Raw genomic sequence first — 11565 nt, forward strand, 5'->3', positions numbered from 1 at the left:
ACAAAGGCACGCGCCAACTCATCGGCAACTTCGTTGTCCGCATGGCCACTATGGCCCGGCACCCAAATGAGCATCACTCTGTTTTCCGATGCCAATTCCATAAGTGCAGCAAGGCAGCTCCAGACCAGCTTGGATGTAACCTGAGCTGAACGGAGCGCCAGCAGTGCAGCCCTGCTGTCTGAGAACACATAGATGGTGCGGTTTCTATACCCCCTTTCCAAATTGATTCTCAGACAGATCTCTATTGCATGTATTTCGGCCTGGAACACTGTGCAATACGGGTCAAAGGCTGCATATACACGTGTGTCCGGGCGGACACCGTATACGCCCGAGCCCACACCCGACTCCGTTTTGGACCCGTCCGCACACCACACGCTCGAACCCGACCTAAGTACCGGACCACCCCGATCCCACGTCCATCGATCAGGAAACAGAACCCTGTACTTGTGGTCGAAGTTGTACCGCGGCAGACAGGTATCTGACATGGTTAAACTTAGAATCGGATCGCCCTCAATGAAGTCTCTGTGAGTTCTGTGGGCCAACTTTAGCCCTGCCCCGTCCTCGCCAGAGAGAAGTCGGTAAGTCACCAGCCGAGCTTCCTTCAATATATGGAGGTGCAGTGGCGGCAATCCGATCATCACCTCCAATGCAGCGGTGGGAGCCGTCCGCATCCCAGGCAGGCCAGCCTCTGTAGCTTTTCCAGCTTGGCCCGCACACCCGCCTGCTGAGCTTTACGGCACCATACAATCGACGCATAGGTGACGATGGGCCTAGCAAGGGCCGTATATAGCCACAGTGCTATTCTGGGACTAATTCCCCAGGTCCCCCCGATGAAGCTCCTACACGTCCACAAGGCCGCCGTAGCTCTCCCGATAACTCTATCGATATGGGTATTCCAAGAGAGACGATCATCCAGGGTTACTCCCAGATACTTCACCTCCCTCGAGTAACTAATACGTTCACCAAACAGAATTGGGCTCGTTAATCTGTCCCTGCTTCTGCGTATTGTGAAGGCGACCAAAGTGCTCTCGCTTGGATTTATATTTAACTCAACGCCTTTGCACCACCTTTCCACAACACGTAAATTTTGCTGTAGAAGATCAGAAATAGTGGTCTCAAATTTTCCCCGCACAACGAAGGCCACATCGTCAGCGTATCCCCAGACACGCGCCCCGGAGCCCCTAAGAGCAGCTATTAGATCATCCACTACAATGGACCACAGGAGGGGCGAAAGAACCCCGCCCTGCGGACATCCTTTTGCAGCGGAGATGAAGAGTATATCGTCAGCTATGGTGGACTTAATAATCCTATCCTGTAGCATCCGATTGACCCATCTGCTAGTCGTAGCATCAATCCCTCGTTTGTGCAACGACTCACAGATGACATGATATGGGGTGTTGTCAAAAGCTCCCTCTATATCAAGGAAGCAGCCAACTGCTACCTCCCGCACTTCCAGTGAGTTTTCAAGGACCCCCACCAGACTCTGCAGAGCGAGTACAGTAGACCTTCCCGATTGATAGGCGTATTGAGATTCATGCAAGGGATTGCTTCCCAGTGCACCGTCCCGTATAAATCTATCAATCACTTTTTCCATTGCTTTCAATAGAAAAGAAGTAAGGCTGATTGGACGGAAAGACCTTGGGTGGTTGCTTGGTATTGCACTACCTCCTCTTGGCTGATTGCTGGGATGTACCGCTTTATAGAAATCATAGCCCTTTATTTTAAGGCTCGCATAATATGTCAAATGAGCCTCCGACAGCAACCAAATATCTATATTTCTCGTTTTGACAAAGACCTCCAATTCTTGTTTCTTATTAAGAACACCATTAGCATTCCAAGTTACTATACGTACCTCATTCACGTACATCTTTTCTTAGCTTCTTTAGTGTCCTCGTATACATCTCAGTGTATGCATTTTCTATTTTTAATAATCTTTTAGAGATCTCGTCAATTCTAGTCAACATACTATGCATCTCATGTGCTGTAAGTACTCTATTTTATAGGTCTTGGTTATCTCTTCCGAATGGTCAAAAGATAACATAAAGAGCGGAAGTTTTACTGAAATATATTTTCCATTTTCCTTCTTCCTTTTGATTTTATTTACAACATCTAGACATTTAAAGCCTTTGCTAATAAGCTCTTTATATCCTCTGGCTCACACGATGGATGGAGATTTCTAGCCATAACTTTAACTGGCCTCGTCAGTTTATTCTCATACGTGTGCCACTCCAGTCTAGCCTAATTTATAGCTTTTGTTAGTAATCTGTATTCATTTTAATTTTCCACATTTATTTTTAATTGGTCATTATTCATCAAATTGACCCTAACGTTTATTCTTTCTTCTTTTACTATTTTAATTATGTGGGAGTAGTTCTTAATGTTGCTCAATATAACCAGAGGAGGCTTGTGCTTTTTTGGATTTTCAGCCCTCATTTTAGGGCTGGTTTCATTATTTTTTTTAACTGTAGTCTTTGAATTTATTTCAGGGGGCTTTTCCATTTTTCGCTTCTGTTTTAGGATCCAGTCAGTTTCTCTTGCCAGTTCTTCCTCGTCGGTTTCATATACGATAACTTCCTCATCTTTGTTTTTCTTTTCTGTTGATGCAGATTTTATTTGATTTTTAAAATCTACATTCTCTGCCTGTAATTTGCAGATCTCGTTTTGTAGCACCTTACAAAGACTCTCCAACTCGGTTATTCTCGAGTCCTGAGAATCCAATTTATTCTCCTGTATGAGATGCCTTTTCATATTACCCTTTTGGGTTTACTTTTTTGTCTTCCGCAAACTTATTAGACTTTTCTCAGAGTTATCATCCTTAACTCTGTCCTTTTTCTCTGCAATCACCAATGGTGGTGATCGCATGACCTCCGATCTTCTTTTTAATGGGTCCATCAACGCCAAACTACTGTGCAATAAGTAGTCTCCCCCAGAATCCAAGATACCGGCCTCCGAAGAGTGTGGATTTTCCAGCATTATTGGATTACCACCTGGGGTATTCAATCCTCGTGTTTTGTTCATTGCATTTGTTTGTTTTCCTTCGGAGTTTTCTTCTCCTAGCCTTTGAGAATAATTCCCTCATGCAAGGCAGCACATATTAGTGGGCTCTTATCATAAGCATACCTTATTGTGGATATTTTGTAGCCCAATCCGTTATAAGTACGTTAAATAACCCTAAAAGGGATTTGAATGAAATATTTAAAAATAGAAAAATTGGAGAAAAATTCGAAACAATTTCGAAATGCCTCCTATAGTTTAAGTAATTTTTGTTAATAATGAGCGGAACTTACAATAAATATGTACAGTAATTAAAATAAAAATAGTCAAAAAATAAACATTTATTTTTTATATTGTGATAGATAAATTTATTTTTATTTAAGTATATTAAGGACTGAAATTTATACAAAACCTCTTAAAAATTGTGATTTAACATATTTTTACTAAGTAATTTAGTAAAAATATTAACTATATAAAAATATAAATTAATTTTAGAGGAAATTGGAGACTTTAATCCAGAAAAACATACGGGTGATTATGTTGCTGCTTTGCGGTTGGCGCTAAGGCAGACAGAGGCATTGGAAAAAAAAGTGACGTCTTTACATCAACAACGTCAATCGGGACAACCTCCTTCAGTAGCTATGGACGAATTTATGAGTATTGCCAGGAATCTGGAAACATATGGGGTCGATCCACATCCAGTAAAGGATCACAGAGGTATTACTTTTTAGTACATACATAATTGTTTGGGATATTCTAGGCAGTATACATATATTACTATGTTATAATACTTCATGATACGTTTATGACCATACACACAATATGAGACATCTTACAGACTATACACACGTTACATTTATTTGAATCCTTTTTATATAGGCATCATTGTTTAAATTGAAATTATTTTATATAGTATCGTGAAATTAACTCTTTTTTCGTAATATTTTTCGTCACAAAAATCCTCAAGAAAATACCAATGATTTCGGATACAATTATTATATCTCGAGAACGGGTTTCGAGGGAGCAAAAAATTTCTCATTTTTTTATAAATAAAGATATTGTTATGAAATAAGATGCAAAGTATTTCCAAAAATTTTGTTAATAGACCGTTTTGTTAATAGATAAAAGACATGTAATAGTTTTAGTTCACTTGTGCTTACTTGCTGCGTTGGATTTAAGTTTATGTCAATCTGGGACATTTACATTTATCTAGAAAAACATTACAGTATGGTTATTATTGTATGTATAAATAGTGTACTATAAAATATTATAAAAGGCAATGTTTCAAAATTTGCAAGAAAAGTTAGAAGAACAAGTACATTTTTATTTTATTGTAATTTAAGCAAAATTACATAAAAAGAAGTCACGTTAAGCGATGGAAACCAAATGCCAAATTTGCATAATGCCACATTCGGCATAATGGATTTTAGTTTTACATTGAGTTTTTAAAAGATTTTACATTGACTTTTTAAAAGAAGATAATCGCGTTTAAAAAAAATGAAAAATCTTTGGGAAAACAGGTTCCATTTTAATAGACAGCCTTCATTGTGCGATTTATGTATTACATCTATTTTATTCTACAATTACCACTGATTCGAATTTTTCAAATTAGTTATTTCTTATTTTGAATATTAACACTTAAAAGATAGTTTCATTTGCATAGATTGTAAGTTAAATAAAATAAAAATTGTTTGTTTTTTAATTAAACTCCCTTAAAATATTTAGTCTTTTAAAATTGGTCAGAAAATGAAATTGTATTTTGTTTAATGTAGCAAAATTTATTCGTTCAAATATCAGGTCTACCTGGTTTGAGAAAGTTTTTAAAAACTTTTGCAAACTTTATAAAGTTTTCGCATTGTTGCAAATCGTCTGGCATATAACTTTTCGAACAAAAATGAGAGAAAATGATGACATTTTCATTTCTTCAATGTTAACAGTTTTTTCAAGTGTAAAGTAAAATTTAGTGTTTTAAAAACTTTTGAAATTTTACAGCTGTCAAAACATGTCTTTCTCTCGGTTATGTCAGAAAGTTTTATTTTTGGAAAAAAAATTTCATCAATTAAAAATAAAATAAAATAAACAAAATGGGTAAACAAATGATTTTTTCTAATTTTTACAATTTTACAATCCAAAATCAAGATTTTCGGTTTCCGTGTACGTATCACATTCCAAAAAGCTTAGTTAAAGCTTTTGACATTGTACACTTTTCCTAAATGCGTTCTATACGTAAAAAAAAGTAAATTGGGTATCGAGATAATAGAGCACGGTGTTCTTATACATATCATATAAATGTTGCCAGAAATAATCAATTAAATAAATTAACATATATTTTCAGCAATAAAGCGCTAATTATTAAGTTTTTTTCCTACAATGCAGCATAAAAATGCTATGTTTATACCCTGCACTTCGTGAAGGGTATATTAACTTTGGTATGGAGTTTGTAACTACTTGAAGGAGTCATCTGCGGTATGGACATATATATATATTCTTGCTCAGCGTAAAATTCTGCGTCGATTTAGACATGTCCGTCTGTCCGTCCGTCCGTCCGTCCGTCCGTCCGTCCGTCCGTCCGTCCGTCCGTCCGTCCGTCCGTCCGTCCGTCCGTTCGCACGATAACTCAAAAACGAATAATGCAATCGACACCAAACTTTCACAAGTTTTTTCTTTTGTGCCAAGGACGAGCCCTATTGTTATTGGACTAATTCGGACAACGGGTTCGGGTAGCTGCCATATAACTCAAAGAGTTTATTTTAAATATTTCAAAAACTAATAAAGCTATAAATATAAAATTTTGTATACATGTGTCCAATTATATTCTACATATGCTCTAAAAATTATAATGGGATAGCTGCACCGGTTCGGGTCGCTGCCATACAACTCCAACAGCAAATTTTTTATATTCGGCAAAATAATAAAGTCAGATTCATGAAACTTGGCAGTCATGTGTCCAATTATAGGTCAAATATACTTCTGAAGTTTTAGAGGAATTGATTGACAGGTTCGGGTACTTGCCATACAACTCTAGAAGCTAATTTTAAATATTTTCAAAAATAATAAAGTCAGATTCATGAAACTTTGCAGTTGTGTGTCGAGTTATAGGCCAGATATATTTCTGAAGTTTTGGTGAAATTGCTTGACAGGTTCAAGTAGCTCCCATACAAGTCTAAAAGCTTATTTTAAATATTTGGAAAAATAATAAAGTCAGATTCATGAGCTTTGGCAGTCGTGTGTCCAATTATAAGTCAGACATATTTCTGAAGTTTTGATGGAATTGCTTGACAAGTTCGGGTACCTGCCATACAACTCCAAAAGCTTATTTTAAATATTTGGAAAAATAATAAAGTCAGATTCATGAGCTTTGGCAGTCGTGTGTCCAATTATAGGCCAGACATATTTCTGAAGTTTTGATGGAATTGCTTGACAGGTTCGGGTACTTGCCATACAACTCCAAAAGCTTATTTTAAATATTTGGAAAAATAATAAAGTCAGATTCATGAAACTTTGGCGGTTGTGTGTCGAGTTATAGGTCAGATATATTTCTGAAGTTTTGGTTGAATTGCTCTTCAGCTACGAGTAGCTCCCATACAAGTCCAAAAGTTTAAATATTTGGAAAAATAAAGTCAAATTCATGAAACTTGGCAGTTGTGTGTCCAGTTATAAATCAGCCATATCCGTGAAATTTCTATAGAATGGTTTCACAGGTTGGAGTAATTGCTATACAACAACGAAAGGTGCAGGGTATAATTCAATCGGTTTATACCGACTGAAACGTTTTTACTTGTTTTTTATTTAATTTGTATTGTAATTTGCAGGATGTGCTTCAGAACAAGTTGTACACTTTGGAGCTTCTTTTTTTTTTGCTTACTAAAATTTCTCGATAAATGAAGGCAAATTGACCTTCTGCACTTAGGAACTAAATTGTTTCTCCTTAATTTTAATCTTCATGTGCTGAAGAACATCAGTTTTGTAAATTTTATTTATATCCTCCGAATTTTCAAAGATTATTATAAAGAGGGGAAGTCAGATCATAGCGGTCTTATTTTCTTTATTCTGCTTTCTAATTTTATTAATAACTTTAATAACTTTAAACCCCCCTCCCTTTTAGCTCATTTTTAATATCATCAGGTTGGCACGAAGGATGCAAGCTTCTAGCCATCACCTTAATGGGTCTTCCCATTTTATTTTCGTAGGTATGCCATTCTACTTTCGATTCATTTATTTTTTTGTAATTCCCTGTAGTATTTTTCTTGATCAACGTTGATTGATTATTATTCATCATGTTGACCCTTAAGTTTATTTTGGCTTCTTTTAGCATCGTCTTTATTTTTGGATATTCCCCCTACATTTCTTAATATAACAGGAGGAGGTTCGATCTTTCTTGTAGTGCTTGATCTTTCTTGAAGAGCATTTATCAGCACATATTTTTCTATTTTGCTCACCTTGTCATTTGTCAAAATTTTTTCAAGTTTTATCCCAGACCTATCGCAACACTGTTAATGATATACATATCATTTATTACAATATGTTCCTATTTCTGTTTTTTAGCATAGATTATATTACAACAAATTTCCTTTTGTTTCTACCTCCCTACCTACATTAAATCTCAATGAGATTTCAATTCTAGTTTTTATTATTATTTACACTATAGTTTTTATTAAATTACGTTATATTTGTCTTATACTACTTTCTATAGGTTTTAAAGCGATAAACTTTTCTGAAAGAAAATTCTAAAATACTGGAAAACAATAAAAATCGGATGCATTAAGTATATTCCATAATGTATTGTTAACTGTAGAAAAATTGATAAAGCTTTTTTTATACCACCTTTTATATTTGTTACAGCGACAACATACTATTTTCTACAGTTTTTTTTGTAGACGGTGGTTTAACTTCTACGTGAGCCCATATCTTTCACATCTTCTACATAGAGAGACTGTATTATTACTTCAAGGGTTTCATTTGTAACCCTCGTATGTTGAATTGTACCTATTTTATAAATTTTATTGATATCCTTAGAATTTTTTAAAGTTAAATCAAGATTGTAATTGAATGATGAGGATGAAAATTTGTAACTATCATTTCGAATGGTCTCCTAATTTTATTTTTGCATGTCGCTCTAGTTTAGACTAATTTATTTCCTTATTTGATTATCAGCTGCTAATTCAATTTTGCTCTCGATCAACATTCATTTTAAATTTAATTTAATTACCCATCAGGTTAACCCTAAAATTTATTTTAATTTCCCTGAGCATAATTTTTGTATATAAGTATGTCTCAATATGGTTTAATACAATAGGATTGATCATTCTTGTTGTAATCGAAAGAGTATTTAGGTGAACAAATTTGAATTTGGATTTGTATCGTATTTTTGTTGAACTCTTATCACATATTTGTATAGAAAATATATAATACGCACGTTGCTTTATTTTATTTTATTATGTTGAAATATTTTCCCTTTAGATGTTCAATTATCATACATATATATATATGCATACATAAAATTTTAGATACAAACTTCAGGTTCGGCAAATGACTAATGTTGATACACATATAACCGACAATTAATTTTTTAAAATAAAAATTTAATTTTTCCTTTTGTAATATTGTCCATTTATCTGACCATAATGCAATGGTTATTACACCGATCCTTTAACCGAAAGATTTAAAAATCTAAAAAATAAACAATAAATATTAATAACTTTAAATATTGAATATAAAGAAAAAAGACTACGGCAGGCTAGTCACCCACCTACATAGTTTAAAACTCTATAACGCAACGAAACTAGAACATGACTATCTATGATATCATGCACTAGTCCTATGCTTCTCCTATGAGTGAAAAAATATTGTCCATTTGAAATTCAGGTGTATGCAAATTAAACTATAAGTTTCGAAAAAGCATAAAAAAAATATTTTTTAAAAATACTTTATTATTTTTATTGATTTCTTTTTCATTTAAAAAAATGATTTTTACCTATATTTACATATTAGACACATTGATATTTTAGAATATAAACTGATTTTTATTATATTGGAATTTAAACGACAAACGATCACTTTAATAACTACTAAGCTACTACGCTATCATAGTATTACCAAGCAAAGTTATTATTGCGTTTATGATATTTATAAAGAATAAATGTTTACTAAGCAAAAATTGTTTAGAAAGGCTCTCACGGGAAAGTTTGAATTATTGTAATTTGAATATTTAGAAGTTTGCTTTAGTTTAATTTGTATAAGTTTAATAACGTTACAATTAAATGATTTTAAATAATGAAATATGAGAGCTACAACTGAGAGTTGTAAATGAGGAGAATTGCAACATTTAAGTTTAATTTTAGTTTCGTGTTAATAATTTATTTTTTGGTAAATCACGTTGCAATTAAATTATTTCAAATAGTTACGTAATAAAATATTAAAGTTTAATTGCAACGTTCGATTTAATTTTATTCTAAAGTTATGTTTTTATTTTTTGGTATTTCTGGCGTAAGGGAATTTAATATAACTTGCATGTAATTTTTAATAGTAATTGACTGAATCAAATCATAATGCTTAAAATTACATGTATATGATAATGGGTTTCTCATTAAAGGTGTTTGTCATAATATTTTTTATAGTAAAGTGTTTATACACTTTACTTCTAAGTTGTGATGTATGAAATCAATTAACTGCAACCGTTTTGATCTTAGGAACCCAACTTTATTTGGGAATAAATTACAGTGGTATTTCTACTTTTGTAACTGGAAAGAGGTCGCAGCATTTTAGATGGTCTGAAGTAAGTAAATTGAACTATGAAGGAAAAATGTTTATTGTGCACTTGAGCTACACTGATTCTACTCGTGAACCTGTGAGTATGTGTATTTTGAAAAAACACAAGTAAACTAAATTATTTCGCTGTAGAAAAAACATACAATTGGTTTTAAATGTCCTACTGGATCTTCTTGCCGTTATGTATGGAGATGCGCCATTGAGCAGATGCTATTTTTCACGTAGATTTTATCCATATTTTATAAATTATTTCTTAATTTGTTCAAATTAACTAATTCGTTATTTTAGGCTTCCAAATAGTCAAAATGCATCTGTTGTTTCTGGTGGAGGATTTTTTTCTTGGGGAACAAAGTTCAAATATACTGGCAGGACTGAACGAGAAATTCTTACTGAGAGTATCAACAATTTGCGTGAACAAAAGCTTTTGAATTCAGCAACTCCTACAAAAAGAGCAAGTAGTGTTCCCGCAACACCTTCAAGTCCTCAAGGAGATTTGGCTCAAATACGTAAAATATTTTACTTTGATGTGACATCACAAATTTTTAATATTATATTTTCTTTTAAGGATATAGTAGCTTACCTCGTTCAACAATGTCAGAGCCGTTAGGGACTAATAATGTTATGGGATGTATCGAACACTTTTATCCCGATAGTCACCCTGCGCAATTAGAGCCAGTTACAGAAGAACAAAGGTTACGTGCATCAAATTTTGAATCAACAAATAATACTGAATTTCTAGAATATTACTTCCGCGATTCCTTTGAGCACTCGTCCACAGAAAGTGGACTAACAAACCCGTACTCAGAAGGACATCGAGGTCTATTCCAACATCCAACACATTTGCTATATTCCAAAAAAACTGGAAAACAGGGAAAGGCGAATGCTTTAAGTTTAATTAATAATGAAGATAGTAAATTTTCAAAAAAAATGTATGAGAGTAGCAAAAAATTCCAACTGTTAAAGGTTTTTATACCATCTTTTATATTTGTTGCAGCAACAACATTCTTTTTTGTTGTTGTTATTATTGAATCAGAACTAGAATGCTTCGCTTATTTAAGAAATTTACCTGAGATGATTAATTTAAAATATCAGTATTACTTACCAATCAAAAATTATTTAAAAAAAAAATGGTAGATAATAAAGACAGTTAGGTAAATGTACTTAAACAATAGAGTTAGAAAAATAAAACAATTATTTTTTCTTTTTCCACATGTAAATAGAGTTTTAGATTATTTAATTAAATTTAAAGTAACACCAGTATTTTAAAATAAACTGTAACATTATAAAAAAAAAAATAAATAATATTTTAAATGCTTTATATAAAAATAATTGCATATGTCGTGAATTTCTAGCATATTCAACACTCATTACATACATATTTGTGAACATACGAACAGAACAATTTTCTTACTAAATATTAAAAACCATTTTGTTAATAGGATTTAATAAAAAAAAATGTAACATATATTTTGCATATTAATATTTATTTGACATACAAAAAAAAACAGTTCTCGCTTCTATAATGAACCTTAATCATTCTATAATACTAGAATTAATAATACATTTATTTTTTTACGGATTTCAATTTTCATATAAATGAAAATTTTGGTACACACAACCGTTTGCATGTAGGTTTCGATGTTACCAGAAATAAGTAAGAGATACTGAATTGAAGCATTTTTTGGTTAAATGCCGCTATGTATACCGAAATCAAATTTTTCAGAAACTGAAAATTAAAAGGAGACTTTTTACTTTTGGGCACAAAATAATCATAACAACAGTAATACAAAAATACAAAACGTA

The 11565-nt window shown here is 33.1% G+C and overlaps 1 protein-coding gene across 1 annotated transcript in view; it reads left to right on the top strand.

Moving 5' to 3' along the window:
- The window catches only part of LOC129614444 (FERM domain-containing protein 5), a 31107-nt gene extending 20010 nt beyond the window's left edge, over positions 1 to 11097 (top strand). Inside the window, exons 5-9 of the mRNA XM_055529031.1 lie at positions 3490 to 3711; positions 9684 to 9841; positions 9895 to 9983; positions 10051 to 10268; positions 10328 to 11097. Of these exons, the coding sequence (XP_055385006.1) occupies positions 3490 to 3711; positions 9684 to 9841; positions 9895 to 9983; positions 10051 to 10268; positions 10328 to 10896 (1256 nt within the window). The 3' untranslated portion in view covers positions 10897 to 11097. The remainder of the gene's footprint in view (positions 1 to 3489; positions 3712 to 9683; positions 9842 to 9894; positions 9984 to 10050; positions 10269 to 10327) is intronic.
- Positions 11098 to 11565: the final 468 nt, after the last annotated feature.

Source organism: Condylostylus longicornis, unplaced genomic scaffold (assembly GCF_029603195.1).
Source record: "Condylostylus longicornis isolate FDR11 unplaced genomic scaffold, ASM2960319v2 ptg000109l, whole genome shotgun sequence".
NCBI classification, from domain to species: Eukaryota; Metazoa; Arthropoda; class Insecta; order Diptera; family Dolichopodidae; genus Condylostylus; species Condylostylus longicornis.